The sequence below is a fragment of the Ascidiella aspersa genome, chromosome 6, assembly GCF_963924565.1.
Source record: "Ascidiella aspersa chromosome 6, kaAscAspe10.2, whole genome shotgun sequence".
Lineage (NCBI taxonomy): Eukaryota > Metazoa > Chordata > Ascidiacea > Phlebobranchia > Ascidiidae > Ascidiella > Ascidiella aspersa.
The window spans coordinates 29664850-29680617 of NC_139452.1; the positions used below are offsets into that span (position 1 = coordinate 29664850).

General features: G+C 35.3%; 1 protein-coding gene across 1 annotated transcript in view; it reads right to left on the minus strand.

Moving 5' to 3' along the window:
• LOC146141183 (uncharacterized) overlaps window positions 1-15768 on the minus strand; it is a 55418-nt gene that overhangs the window by 6433 nt on the left and 33217 nt on the right. Inside the window, exons 5-18 of the mRNA XM_083392840.1 lie at window positions 13655-13781; window positions 12690-12795; window positions 11875-12047; window positions 8246-8388; window positions 7244-7501; window positions 6512-6662; window positions 5633-5747; window positions 5009-5184; window positions 3833-4066; window positions 2803-2991; window positions 1822-2001; window positions 1211-1253; window positions 754-908; window positions 155-322 (exon numbers count right to left, since the gene is read on the minus strand). Coding sequence (XP_083248966.1) covers window positions 155-322; window positions 754-908; window positions 1211-1253; window positions 1822-2001; window positions 2803-2991; window positions 3833-4066; window positions 5009-5184; window positions 5633-5747; window positions 6512-6662; window positions 7244-7501; window positions 8246-8388; window positions 11875-12047; window positions 12690-12795; window positions 13655-13781 — 2218 coding nt within the window. The remainder of the gene's footprint in view (window positions 1-154; window positions 323-753; window positions 909-1210; window positions 1254-1821; window positions 2002-2802; window positions 2992-3832; window positions 4067-5008; window positions 5185-5632; window positions 5748-6511; window positions 6663-7243; window positions 7502-8245; window positions 8389-11874; window positions 12048-12689; window positions 12796-13654; window positions 13782-15768) is intronic.

Consider the following 15768-nt stretch of genomic DNA (forward strand, 5'->3'; position numbering starts at 1 on the left):
TTGGCTCCGTTTGCTACCGTACTTTAAAATCGTTGAAGTTAGCAACATGTTTGCTACAAGAGTTCCGGTGCAATCTCAATTTTTTGTGTCGGTCTGTTCGCTACTGTACCTTTAAATAAAATCTTCCAAGGCAAATGCTGTTTTGCCACTGTACCTTCTTTGGAAGCAGCTACGATCTTTGATCTTCTTGCTTGTTGAGCTTGTAGGATCTTGGCAGCAGTTTCCCTCCTTCTTTTCACTGACTCCTCATCAGCGCTCCTCCTCCTACGATCAATCTCCTCTCTTCTCCCGTCGTAAGGACGCAGCAGGCAGTAGTCCTCTCCTTGGGGGAGGAAAAATGTCATAAATCAGCTAACGATAGAATATAAGTATAATTGAGATTTTTAAACGCATATTTTAAATGAAGGTTTTTAGATTTGTTGAAATCATTATACAGCAGTTAATTCCTGTTAACTTACTATTGACTGGATAAGCTTGAAAACAAAACATTTCAGTTTGTTTTTCAAAACTTTGCTTTTATTGTATGCTTGCAAGAGTCATGAACGTGCATTTTGTTTTAGCACTACAGAATAGTAACACCAACTGGTTGATTTCAAGAATAGTTTAAAGGCAAAGCGTGCTCACTGACCTTTTAACCTTCAGCCATAAACTACTTACGGTTTAATTTAATTACTTTTATACCGCAAAGCGAGAGCTTAACAGTCAGTAACCCAAAAACAGACATGTCGATTGTAAAACGGAAACATTTCTCACCTTCGGATATTTCCGCTTCTTTGCTTTCGGCCTCCAGCGCTACAACTGGTGACGTCACTACTGCGTCATGCTGACGTCCGAGACAGGAGAGCGACGAGAAACCGTCGTTGACGATAATGTGTTCGCTAGGGTTGGTTGGGTCGTTGACGTCACAGCTATGACGTTGAAAGAATAATTTAGACGCCATTTTGAAGATTGTGAAAAAATCATTTATTTCCATACGATTTTGGGAGAATTAATTTCAAACCAATTTTTACGGACACTATGCACGGATCTGTATTGTAGCTTGACAATGAACTGCAAAGTCAAAAAGGTAGATCGACATCAATTTAAATTATACAAGCTCGTATCAAACCGTCTTAATCAAGATATTGTCGATCTACGCGACCTTTTTGACTTTGAGATTCATTATCAAGCTAAATTTTTTTTTTAATTGTGCTAGACAGTAGGCACTTACCATTCACGTTGGTCGCTTGAAGTAAAGCTTTCCACCGATGTTTCTGAAACAATTATCACAGATGTATAAAATTGAAAAGTTTTGACGTAATACTGTAGATAGAATTCAGTAGAAAGTGGTTTGTACTAACAGAATGCAGCAGGCAATTGTGATATTGTTCTTTCTCAACTTGCTCCCCTATGAGCCTGTGTAGCTCAGTTGGTAGAGTGACGGTCCCGGTATGACCGAAGTCGTAAGTTCAAACCTTACCACAGGTTAGTTTTACAAACACGATGCAGCAGGCAACGGTGATATCGTTGTTTCACGACTTTGTCCCCTCTGACCCTGTGTAGCTCAGTTGGTGGAGCGACGGGCCCGGTATGACCGAGGCCGTGAGTTCGAACCTCACTACAGGCTACATGTTTTTCTAGCTGGCCCTGCTTGTATCTTAATCGACTGATTAGTTTAATCTGTCAAAGGCTTCCGATGTATGGAAGTATTATCCAATAATATTTATTATGTTGCTACATTTTTCTGTCCATTATTGCCGCTTTTTAAATTAATATGTTCTTTCGCCGAACCTAACCCGGTTTAAACTCAACATACAAAGTAGATATTACCAATTTACTAACCTCGTTTATTTTTAGATGCTCTCCTGTTGGTTGCAAGCCTGTGCCTGCATCTCCACAACACAACAAGTGCCACTATGAGAAGTATGACGAGTGATCCAACCACAATTCCGATCGTTACTGGATGCTGTAACACTGCAGAGCTTGCTATCGGTTCCATAAGGCAAGGGTAAGCTGATAAACCTGTAAAGTAGAGTTGTTATAGGTTATCTATGTAGTTTTTAGTGCAGCAATGTTATAAATTTCGGGTTTTATAAGCTAAAGCTAATAACCTGATTAACCTTTTTTTCGAGTTGTTCTATATTATCCAGGTATATAGTTGGAGTATAGGTTTATACCAGACATTTCTAGTGGTTAATGTTATAGTTGGAGACGTTATTAATATTCGACATTGTATATCGTTGTAATTATTGCACGTTATTAGTTCTTTGACACTTTAGTGCTGTAACTGACAGTTTGTTTCCGTATCATTATTTGATATTCCAGTTTTATAAGGCAAGGGCATGTTGGCATATTTGTGCAGACTGCAGTAGAGTTGTTATAAGTGTACTTAAAGAGTTTTGGAAGTTGGATGTTAGAAGTTTTTGTTTCTGCCTGTATGGTTTTAGATGTTGGATAGTAATATTAGTGTACAAGCAGGATGCCCAATAATATCAATTCGGAGCCGATGTCCGACATTCAGTGGTCGTATTGGTCTTCGTAAGATTGATATCTAGCTTAATGAGGTAAACTAATTAAAACAAATTAACGATAGAAGGTTGCTATAAGCTCTTTACAAAGGCAAATTTGGGTTTAATAAAATGCTCAAAAATACCTTCGAACGTTTCAATTTTACCTATTTTGCTTGTTTGAGCCAAGCAATAGCGTAACTTGTTATCAACTAGGACCGTGGTACTGTTTGGCCAAAATATCGTATCAGTATCACAATACAATGCCAAGTATCGCAAATCTGCGTTACAAGTGAAAACGTAAATACACGGATACCTTTAGTTGAGAGTCGAACCGGTTGGCTTGGTCTTGTGTATTGGGTAGGTGTTACAGCCACTACTTGGAATTCATAAATCTGATCACGATAAATGAGGTCCGATGCTATGACGTAACTAGTGACGTTGCTCGATGTGGTGTCCAACGTCTTCCAATCAAATTCGTCCACGTTTCGCTTGTTTCGATTTTCTAAATTCGAAATTAATTTTGATGGTTACGGTTAACGTTGAAACACTGTGAACATTCTGCGTGATTTGCCAGCATTTACTTTAGATGGGATATATAAAAGTGAACAAAAATAATATGCGAAACATGTTTTTTCTTATTTTTTATCTCTTGTATTTCTTACTATTTATGTCTTTATGAATACTGGGATATTTGATTACAGAAATCTATTTAAATCTCTTACATAAATCTGCTTCACGAAAATTTATCGCCTCAATTAGGATTGGTTGTTGCACATAAACAAAAATACCCACACATCTAAATAAAAACTGTTAAACAATTACTCGTCGAATCAGTGAGAAAGTGTGCTTAATCACGAAAGGAAATGTAGGATTTTAAGCCAACCTTCTCACAGACTTGAAAAACGTCTGTTTTATATCATAATGGTTGTAGATGGAATTTCGACATAAAAAAAATGCTAAAGTTTTTAAATAGCATGGTTGCAACAAAGGCAGGTACAATATGATGGATATAGGTTGCATAAAAATGTTCTTTCAGATCATTATATGTTTCAAGTAAGAGCGATTACTACTTGTTCCTAGAATTAAATATTGTTTACGATTATATAACTAGAAAAAATATCTAATGTTTGGATTTACTATTGTTGATCGAACAACTAATATTTGTAAAAGGTAAATCAATGTATAATGTGTGTATGCGCAGTTTTGCGAGCCGGGATAATAGCCACTTCCTTATATTACCACAAAAAATATCTTCAAGAAATTTAAAGCTTATACAAAATAAATTTTGTCATGTTACTTCAGATCATTATTTCATAGTAATAGTTTAATATTAAATTACTTACTTCGTGAGTTTATATTCTCGGCGTACGTCGGAACCGGTCGGCTTTGTGACGTATTTTCTTCTGTGACGTCATCCGGTCCAATCCTCCTGAACTCGAGCAAGTATCCGAGTAGCTTAAGCGAGTTTCGAGGCGGGCGCCAGGCGAGTATGACCTTGCCATCCGAGTCGGTTGTAAAGTCGAGTTTGGAGGGTGGGGGAAGGGTTGGTTGTGGGGTGGATACTGGTCGCTTTAAAGCTGGATTAAACATTAGGGGTGTTTTTGTGCTTAACTATACTGGAATTTCAAACGTCATTTAAAAATATGTTTTCATAATTAAAAATCCACTGCAAATGGTGGTTTAGGGCAAAGTAAACTTGATTTTTAAAGAACTGGAAGATACACGGTCGTTTTAAAGCACAGCAAGCTGCTGTTTGGTTAATAATTCTATTTATTATTAGACAAGTGGAAATTTTAACAGCATTTCGAAAAGCAGTGTTTTTGCACAACAAGGTTGTTAAATTACGTTTGGACTGTTATATTTACGTCGCGTAATCGGAGGAAGTGTTAATTGTTGTGTGGAAACTGGTCGCTTTAAAGCTGGATGAAAATATGTAGGGGTGTTTTTTTTGTACTAAATTGTACTAAAGTTTCAAACGTCGTTTAAAAATATATTTCGACTATTAATGATGGATTACTAATAGTGGATGTAAGGAAATCAACCTTTAAAAGTACGTTTATAGTATAATATTTGAAAGAATGTCATGGAGTACATATTTTGTACGAAGAATTTTTCAATTTGGTCTAAGAAAAATTCATTCGTTAAAAGTATGTCACTGACAAAAACTGATTTCAATAAGTGGTGTTTGGAAAAGGAGTTTAGGCATATTACAATGAGTAATATTTTTTTGTGCTGTATAACTCAACGGGTTGCTTTAAAGAAAATAAATCGTTCAAAGGCGAAATGTGTATTTGGTAAAACATTTTTGGCCTTTGTCAACTTAACAATTTTTTCTTCCTCATTTTGAATAAAATATTTTAAAATATCAAGTTCTTGCAAAAAAAAAACTAGGTTTGAAATATAATATGGCGTGAAAGTTATTGTAGTTAAATTTAAACTTATACTGGTATTACAACGTCAGCTGAACTGTCGGGTATGTACAGCACATGCTTGTCGGACTAAAATCTTTCAAACCTTACCTCTCGTCTTCAGGGTTACAGTTGGACTGAAATGTCCCTTTCCCGCCTTGCTTTCAGCGATTACCGAGAACTGGTAAAACGTATCCGGCTTTAAATGCCTTAATAGCACCACCTGCTGGTCGCCGCGATTGTAAACTGACCGCCACATGTTGTCGCCCTTGTCAGCTTCCTTGTACCTAGGAAAAGTGTAATACGTGCTTTATATTTATTGAGTGTAAGTAATATAAACATCTGTAAATTGAGGTAAATTTAAAAACGAGATTACCGTGTTTTACGCTATATATACCAAATTACACATGCAAGCCAAAAGTGTAGAAAGATATAGGATATAAAACATAAATTCAGAGCGAAGAAAATGTCAGAGCTCCATATTATGCAGATAATTCATAGATTAACAAGTTCATGGTTAGACAAGTAACAAGTATGGTTAGATATTTGGATAAATGATTTTATATATTTCGCCAAAAGTAGCATCTGCATTTTGCATAAGTAACAACTACCGTTTTTGAGTTAAATTTACTAAACTTGCTTACATTTTAAAGCATAATTATGATTAACGAAAGGAAACGGTTTAAGATATATATATATTTTTTTTTCCTAATATATTTTTACACATAACCATACCAGAGTAAAAAGTGTTGCGGGTAACCACCGTCAAATCCTGGGTCCCAAGTGACACGAACTGACCAATCATCGACCAGTTCTGCCGTTAAGTTCTGAACTAGGTGGGGTGACGTATCTGTTAAAAAAAATAAAAATAACAGCAAAACTTAAAATGGTAACATCAATATTTTTATTAAGATAACTATTGTAGCCTATAATGCAATGAATAAGAAGTGTGAAAAGTCCTATAATAATAAGTATAAAGGCTTATACAGCAGTTAAAATGCTTTGGCATTGATATTTAGTTCACTTTGAACTACAAGCTCCAGACATAAGGCTCCACAATATAGCTTTCTATAACCACTAAAGGGATCGTTTTTTTTTCATTGTCACTAAAAAGATATGTTTCACTATTAATAAATGGATTAGGGTTAATCTACTTTTGATGTCGCCACATTATCTTAGTTATCGAAGTAATTGGAAGCGACTTAAAGTGAACCGGCAATTAAGGTAATTAAAAATCTTGAATCAGACAGCTTAAGTAATTTAAACAAATAATAAATGTAAACGCTCGTGGTTTAAAAAAAATAACCTCACACGCTATTTTTTATGTTTTCAAAGTTTGAACTATAGTTGGCCGCCCGGTCCTGTTTTCCCATTATATCTATAGACAGGTTTCAAATACTTTGACAAATATGGATATTATTGAACCCACATAAAGTTGTATACTATTCCAACGATGACGTGTATGGAAGTCGGTATTAATAATAAAAGTGATTTTCCTTCCACCGTTATACGGTCTACAAGTGTTTGCTCCACGAAACCAAGCCATTTTACCCAATTAAAATTTGTTCAACACTTCCCAAACTTTGCAATATAACTGCTATCAAATCCGCTTACATCTGACGATAATCCTGACGTCACGTTTGACGTCACCAACAGCATTTGAGATGACGCACTGCCACAGGCCGTGATGTTCCTTCCTTACTGAAGCGATACTTAGGTTGCCACCCTCGATGCAGTAGGTTAAGTCGTCTGCCTTGCCCTGCGTCTGTTAAAGTTGAAAGATTGATAAGAATTTACAAAAGGTGTCAAATACGTTTTTTTTTTGCTTTTTTAAGGAACTTTTGCATCATATTTATGACTTGCGACGTTTGGAGCTAATGACCTTAAAATTAAAAAAAAAAAGAAAAAATTTATGTAAAAGTAGGCGTACTTTTAGACAAATCCAGTTTAAAACAAATTCAGGCATGCCTGTTTAACATTTCCCCTGCGTCTAAAATCGATCTGCGCTACATTTTAAGAATTCTAACACGTCCTTAGCCCCAGACTTTGGACATATTTAATAACAAATCACGTATTACTCGTTAAGCAATGGAATTCACAGAATATTTAGAACATAAATTTGTAGGAAATATAGTGTTATTGACATAGCTAAATATATTCGGAATAATCTTTTGATATTACAACCATCTATTTGTACTAACAATCTCGTTTTATACTTAACAACACTATTCATTGTTACACGCATACAAATTTGACTAAATAGGTCATTATTCCATTTAAATGTACAAATACGTACAATTCGACTTTTTGGTTTCTCAACGCACATTTGTACGTCATACTGCTCACCTTAACCCACGTCACAGTTGGTCTTGGGTCTCCATCTCCCCCGCACGGAATGGTCAAGTGTTCCCCCACCCTCGCGTCGTACTTTGGTTTGGGGGTCAGGGTGAACCGGGGTGGGTCCCTGATCACCAGCTGGGTTCCCGGGGATTCCCCATGCGTCCCTATCTGGTTGTAAGGCGTACACGTGTACGTTCCGTGATCACGTGGTTTCACGCTGTTGAACACAAGGCTACCGTTTCCGTCGGTTGATAAACGAGGGTCCTGGGATAATAATAACAGCAACATTAGCGAAGAGGTCTTGAAAGTTAGGAGCTTAAGGTTGGAGTAGACGTAGTAATAATACCAAAGCCCATACAGAAGTTGGTAACGGTTTGAATATCTCTTGACTCATTTTCAACATAGTTCTATCGGTTGACAAAGGCGAGTCCTGGGATAATAATAACGGCAACAATAAAATAGGATCCTGAAAATTTGGAGCATAATGGCTGTACGTTGTAGTTAGACGTAAAATCGGAAACATTAAAAAGAGGTCTTGAAAGTTTGGTTGTAGTTTGTAGTAAGACGTAGCAATAATATCCAAGACCGGACAGAAGTAGCTAGTATTTTAAACATTTCTATTGAATGTTAAGATAATGGCTGGATGTAGTAATTCCCTCAAAATGAATAAACAATAAAATTTTGCCAATACAAAAAATAAAAATTTAATTTTAAACGTTTGCTTACATTGTTTTGCGCTATACATACCAGGTAAATCAATTTAACGGTGTTTTTTCCTCTAAATTTAGCAACATAAAAAGATATTTTTCTTGTACGCCATGGATCAGTTATAATAGGATTGTGCGTCTTAAACTTCTAAATAAACTTAACCTGTTGTTAAGTTGTTGTTATTTCGTACAACGCGCAACTTGCAGTTGATCATTTGAAGAACAGGTCACACACTTTTGTTAAAACTTTATAAAAAAAAATATTAAGCCTAGTATCGAATAACAAGGTATATTCACTCACCCCTTGTATATCGACGTTTCGTCCTTGCTTCTTCCAAGTCACTTTTGACACTGGAGGAACGCCCACCGCTGGGCAATAGAGAGTCAATGGAAGGGAAATCCCCCCGAAAACCCGACGCGGCATGTCCTGAACTCTCGCTGCGTCTGACGTTTAAGAACAAAAACTTTAACTAAGGATGTTTGATAATATCGGATAGTGGCCGATACCTGACGCCAAGTGTTATTGTCGGTACTTGTAGAACACTATGATGTTGTATGTAGTATGGGTGCCGGTCCGAGACCAAATATATATAGCAGTTTCAGCCATGGTTTGCAGTGCAACTCAGAGTTTTCTACGTGGTTAACAACTGAAAGTAATTAAACTTCTTAATGCTAAAGCACATTGTGGTCCAATAACCTGGCAAAAATACCTCTGAAGATTTCAATTTCTTCACAAATCTATGTTTCGCAGTAATGCTGTCGTCATTTGGTAGTGATACTTAACGCGATACTTTCGTTACACAACCTTGTAATCTCAAGTGCTATTTGCGTCACGAAAACCAAAAGTCGAGGTGTTCCATGTTTCATAGAATCTGGGCAAGTCTACTTAAATCGGCTTACTTAGGGCTTGTAATATGAACCATTGGAATGCTACTTTGACTTTGACTTGGTTTACTAAAGTTACCGTCATTTACACATTAGAATAACCGGTCCATTCTCAACATAAATTATTGTTGTTGTTTTTTATGCTTTATTGGCAAACAAAAGCGTTTGCTTTATTTGTGTTAATTTAAGATGTATCGCCCTGTAATATTTCAATTTCAAAGTGAAAATGCTTTCGAAAGCAATCCGCTCGAACTGTTTCTTGTGAAACAAAATCATCCTGGTTCTAGTCGTGTTTCACTTATTCTAAATATATAAAGACTGGGACAAAGAAAAAGCAAACTATACTGTTCTAATGTACGCGTTTACCGCGCTTTATTTAAGCTTTGAACTGATAGAAGTTGTCATAAAAAGTATTTTTGTCTCTTGTTAGGGCTCTCAAGTTTAAGGATGAACAAAATATAACCTTTACGATTTCGAGGAGTTTATGTTCATGTAATTGTCGAAGCGTTAAAATTATCAACCAACCAAACCAGTATGTGCCTCAAAACTACTTAAATTGTCGCTCTGGCTTAAATTGTATTGAGAAGCGACCTGGTTAAAATTAAACGCTTGCTATTCGACTCAATTTAAGATTACATCACGATTTTAACGGCATTCTCTTCATTCCTAAATTCCTTAATAGTGCATATGTCAGCAGATAATGTACGACTGTCTGTTGTCTATGCCGGTAAAATGACGCCATTACTGGTCTGCTAAATCGGATAAGCTTAAACTGCCGGCGCCGTAACAAGGTTATGCTGATAGAAATTTGTCGACTATAGTGACATTTGATGTAACTGGTTTATGCGCCTGACATGAAATATTGGGTTTTATATTCAAGTTGCGCTGCCGGCCTTTTCGCATTTGTAATTTTAAACTTAAGTTTAAGGATTTGTGTTTCTTCAGTGATACTTCTATGTTGAATTGAAATAATCCAAATCTAGGCCATTTTAGACAAAAAGGGTGTCGCATTTCGTTGTTTTCTATAATTTGAATCCTAACCTACAAAAGCTAAAGTAACGAATAAGAAACTTATGTGGTGATTTTTGCTTTTTGGTGTTTTATAAACGCACAAAAAAAGAAATAAAGTAATAATAGCTACAGTCGTTTTCTCACAGATGTACCGCATATCAAAATAGCGTTTCTTTTTTCTCATATGAAAATAGCGTTTTTTTAAGGTTTATAACTCTCATTTAACCAAATAATGTTTTAAAAGTGTTTTTTGAATATTGTTTTAAAAGTGTTTTTTGAATATTGTTTTAAAAGTGACCCAAATCTATCGACGATGACACAATTTGACTTACTTTAGGTTTCCGTATGTTAGGATTATATGAGTTTTAACATAAATACTTGGCAGTCGACATGTCGGCACGTCTATTCTAGAGAGTTAGAGTGATCGTGACACCCAGTTGTGTACAATCTGTCGTCTTACTCGGTTTTAGTTTATTTACAAACACTTATTGACGGCCACTTGTGCCTGTCAATTCGCACCCGCCCTTCCAAACTATTGCGAATCCATGTAACGCTTTGTTTTAAGCTGATTACGCATTGTAAGCAATACTGTGACAGCTTTACATAACGCAGCGAAATATTAAGGAAAAACTTTAACGTTAATTTTGAGCGGGGATAAATCCTAATAAATAAACTATTGAATTTCACAAAAAATTGTGGGTTAAAAATGAAACCCATGCAACATTAACACATTTAGTGAAATTGTGAAATCTCTAAACACAGGCAAACACATTTCTGTAATATTTTCAATTAGCAATATTATTTTGTATTGATGTCAAGCAATTTCGCTTAACAACATTTCCGTCTAATTATTATTTTCGTCAACAATCCAAGCTCGTCATTTATGCGTGCTGATTTATCTTTTATTCAAACGAATACGCTCTTCTTTAAAATATGGATTGTGATGTCATAGCGCTGAAAGGGGAGCGCGCGTCGATGACAATCGATGGTTGTCGTTTGAAATTGCGAGCTTGTGAAATTGAAATTGCCGGTGGGATACTTGATGGACCGCTGGGGTTTAAAATGCTAACATTTAACCAGTAGCTTATAACGAGGCAGTTTGTAAAGATAACCAGGGGTGCCACAACATCTTTGAATGTTTAATTGCTATTGAATGTATTGTGCGTATTGTGAAGTTTCTTAGTAAGGACAAAATTGCTTTCAGTTAATTTTTTTATATCCTGTATCGCGGAAAACCGTGTGATCCTGAAAACATGAAGGTTTATAAAAAAAAAGAAGTTTCAGGTAATTTTCCGATGTTATGAATTATCACCGCATTAGGGCAATTTGATTTTGTTTAAAATTAAGCACAAATGTTCAGCTTCTTTTTTTAGACACCATTTCCTACTCCTAGTATTTGTTAGTGCACTTGGTTGGTTTTACTGACTTCCAACGATAGGTTTTGTTTAATAAACTTTTATGACAGTGTCGAACATTCATTCTTAAATATTAATGGTTGATTTTGTAAAAGTTGCTTTACTACTCATTTACGTCAAATCTACTTCCGTTCATCTGAATCTCCATCTTATAATTTCACGTTTAACTTTCGTTTTGCTACCAGCAAACGTTATCATGTTTAAATATCGTTAAAATTGCCTGATTAATAATCAGGGAAAAACATCCAACTGTTTACATTTTAAAGCCTTCGCTTCTTCAATAAAATTGCATTTAAATTGTGGAATACAGTGAAATCCAAATTGAATTGTGAAAACAGCAAAATTTTCATTTGAATTGTAAAAACAGTAAAATTTTCATTTGAAATTTGAAAACAGCAAAATTTTCAATTGAATTGTGAAAACAGCAAAATTTTCATTTGAATTGTGAAAACAGCAAAATTTTCATTTGAATTGTAAAAACAGCAAAATTTTCATTTGAAATTTGAAAACAGCAAAATTTTCAATTGAATTGTGAAAACAGCAAAATTTCATTTGAATTGTGAAAACAGCAAAATTTTCATTTGAATTGTGAAAACAGCAAAATCCTTTTAAAACTTACATTGTACGATCAGTGAAGCTGAAACTCGGGGTGATGAACCGTAACCGTTGCTTGCCTCGCACGTGACCTGTCCATCATCCTCAAGGTCAACTTGGTATATGATCAAGGTCCCCGGTTGGGGAATTCTCCTTCGCTTTGAACCACGTGTTACCAAAACACCGTTGTGGAACCACCTTTGAACGTAACGAGTTTTGTCAGTGAAACGAAAAGCAATGTTACTTACTGAGCAAACCCTACAAACCTGCATTGTTATTTGTGTTCGGTAATCTCTACAAAGACTTTTTTGGTAACTATATTTGTTGGGCGCGTTTCTTACAAACACTTTTTAACATCAAGAAATTCCTTGGTTGCAACTTAAATTAGTTTATTAATCGGCAGAAAAATAATTTCCATTGCTATTAGGCTCGATAGGAACGATATTAAGAACGACCTGTTATAGTTTGTTCCCAACAATAATTTATATAGTGTCTAGTGGATTTTTGACATTTAGATGTCTTGATTATTTCGGTAACTTGGATACGATTGCACAATTATGCAATTTTCTTTAGCAAGTTTTTACTTAACAATTAAAAATATGTTTTTTGTAACTAATTTATAATTTTCAGTAAATCTGATAACATTAGTCGACTTATCAATGATTTGTACTGTAGGCCTTCAAATGACTATATAACCGAAATTATAGTTGAATAATTGAGTTTATAAGGAATGCAGTGTAAGCAAGACAGGAAAAACAATTAGTCTGCGGCGGGGTTCGAACTTACGACCCCGGGTCCGTCGCTCTACCAACTAAGCTACACACGCGAATATGTGTTTACCTGTACGTAATATTGCTCGGGTACCCAACAGCCTCGCAAGTAAAGAGAACGTTGTTGCTTTCTCGAACCGTGGAATCTTCTGGAAACTTGCTGATTCGAGGAGGGGCTGCTCGTAAACAATTCACCATTATTACACGAACAATTAATCATTATCTATACTGTGTATATAACCAACCAAACTAAATAGTTAAATTACACGTTATGGCGTTTGTTTTAAAGGGATTTATTTGAAAACATATTTTTTTACTCTTATGAGTTATTGCATGAAGACGACGTTAATGCCTCATATAGAAGGCGTTATTACTCATTCTGTCTGTTTTTCACACATTGTTTCATATCGCTAAATCCTTGGTAATTAAGTGGTAAATTTACCCGAGGATTAACTCCTATTTAGTCAGCAATTTGTCAGCCAATTTTCACTGTCAGCTGCATATTAGGTTTGTTGATAAGTTTTCTGTGTGAGTGACTTGTGTATAACGCAAAATATCGTGCGACTTACACTTTAACACCAACGCAATGAACTTTAACTAACAGTGTGTTACTAGCGTATGTAATATGAAGCCTTAAACTTTTAACTTGCAACTTGCCACCGTACAGTGTTGAAAGCAAGCTGGTGATATTTCATGACATGGAGTAAAGCCACTTTTTTAAGAACATTTAGGGCGTTGTAAATCGAAAATCAAAATTCCAATAGTATGAAGTAAAACATACCCGACTATATCGAATGAAACAAAAATCTTTAGGTGAGAATTTTAAATATTTTGCCTTTTTGGGATGTACCTTAAATCGACCACTACTTTATGCCTGAGAGTCATCATCATGAATTGTTCGCCATACCGTTTTTGACCACAAATAAACAGTTATCTCTATTTACCAAGATCAAAAATTATAACATTTAAATTATCCTGTGTTGATTAGCGTTCAACTTATAATACATATTATAAAAAAGTTCCATTGGCTCTTACCGGACACATAGACCATGGTTGTTCTTTGTATAGATCCCTCCACACTTCCAGCCCTACACGTATATTTTCCCGCGTGTGTTCTCGATAGCGATGTTATGCGAAGTGTCCCACCATCGACTGTAACGCCCTTCTGCATAAAAGAAAAGGCAAATTCCTTAAGGTACATTGGGATAATGTAATCTAACATCATAATATTTGCATGATTTAATTAGCGTTGTGTGCCGCGCACCCTGAAACACTGGTTTTCGTATAAAAGAAAGCGTGAATTACTTCAATACCACAAAATTGACTAAGTATGTGTTTTAGAGGTACGTTGCGGTAATGCACATAACTTTGTAACACTGTTGAATGGTATCTGTAGAGCAGTATGTCGCGCTGTAAAAAAATACTAGTTTTTATAAACAAAAGAGTTTAGGATTTCCTTGTTTTTCCAAAAGTGGACTTCTATAGTGAGGAAAATTACCACACTAAACACCCAGTCATACATGAATTGCTTGTAGGATAACCTTGCCTAATTAGTTCGCAATTTATGAAGAATAGTCGAATGGGGGCTGTTCTAGCATTCCAAACACATTTTTGTCCGGGCGTTTATATTGCTGACATTAATTGGGTAAGGGTGCGTCAAGTATTATAATTATATTCATCCTCCCGATTTTAGCTGATCTTTGCAATTTCAATTTTGACAACTCGTTTCGTTAGTTTAAATAAAGTGGTGGGATTCTAGACCAGCGTCGCCGAATGTGTACTATACTGACAAGTATTTTCCTTTTCATTGTAAATTATCAAATAAATGTAAGATATGCCGCTTTATAAAGTCAAACGTGCTAAGGGTACAAAGAACTATATTACAATTCGCTCCCGAAAACTAAATTTCAAAGTTTAAAACTCCAGTAAGTCGTTGTGGTTGTAAAACCCATATGGTAAATCGTGTATAATATAAATAAACAAACAGCAGCTATGCACAATGGACACCAGTTGTCGCGAACAAGTTGTTTATACTTGCAACACGTGTGAAGTAAGCATGTGCCTTGTGGGTAATGCGACCAGTGATAATTGAATTAGAAATCTTAAAACTGCGTTGCCAGCGTTCGTCAAGTCTTTGTTTATTGACTGATCTGCTTTGTTGATACAAAATTAAACTTTACTAGCAATAGAGGATTAAATTCTTTAGTGATAATTCTTGTATTGTTGCCACTTATACAATTTTTTAACAGTGTCTCCAGAAAACTTAATTCTGCCTTAAACAAGCAAATTACAGAGTTTTAAAACTAAGTACATTGATGTTATTATACAATATTCTTCGAAATTTCGAAAATTTGTAAAGCTGTAATTTGAGTTTGGCAAATTTAATATGCGTTTTTTTTTAAAGTGACATTTATTTACCTTTTGCAATGAGTCAAATACAATTACGAAATATGATGGATTAAACTCATATGTAAAATTGTTTTCCGGCAATTTTTTTATTATATGTGCCAACGTTTCGATAACCTATCCAAGAAATTTTTATCAGGGCAATGAACTTGCAACATTTATCTAAAAAACTTTTTTCCTGAAGAAGAATTTTACAATTGATACAATACCTGGCAGCAACAGTATATTCATTTTAGTGAAATCTTTCGAAATTTATTTACACAAAGTTGTTTACGCAAAATATAACAGCCTGAGGGTTTTCACAGTTGGCTTCAACTTCACAAAATCTTTGAATTACAACCGACAAGAAGGCGTTAGCTAAGGTAGACGTTGCATCGTTTCACCAATTTATCTAATGTTTGCTAAACAAGCGATCATCCCACTCTTAACGCTATAGGCTCGGTATGATTGATTAACCTGTTAATGTCCAACACCTGTGCTGATATTACCCAGGGTTAAATTTTAGCTTTGCGTGGCACGGATATTTTTTTAACATAATGTTTGGATTACAAAGAAGGCATAGGCACATCAGGTTTTTTGGCGTGCACTTAAAATATTATAATTCTGTGTTATTCGACATTTTGTCAACCTAGAAAATTAAATTTAGTATTTCCTCAGATTCAGACTTTAAACATACACACCTAGTATCCATTACTCAAATATGTGGATTTATAGCAAAATTAATATAAAAAAACTAAGAACAA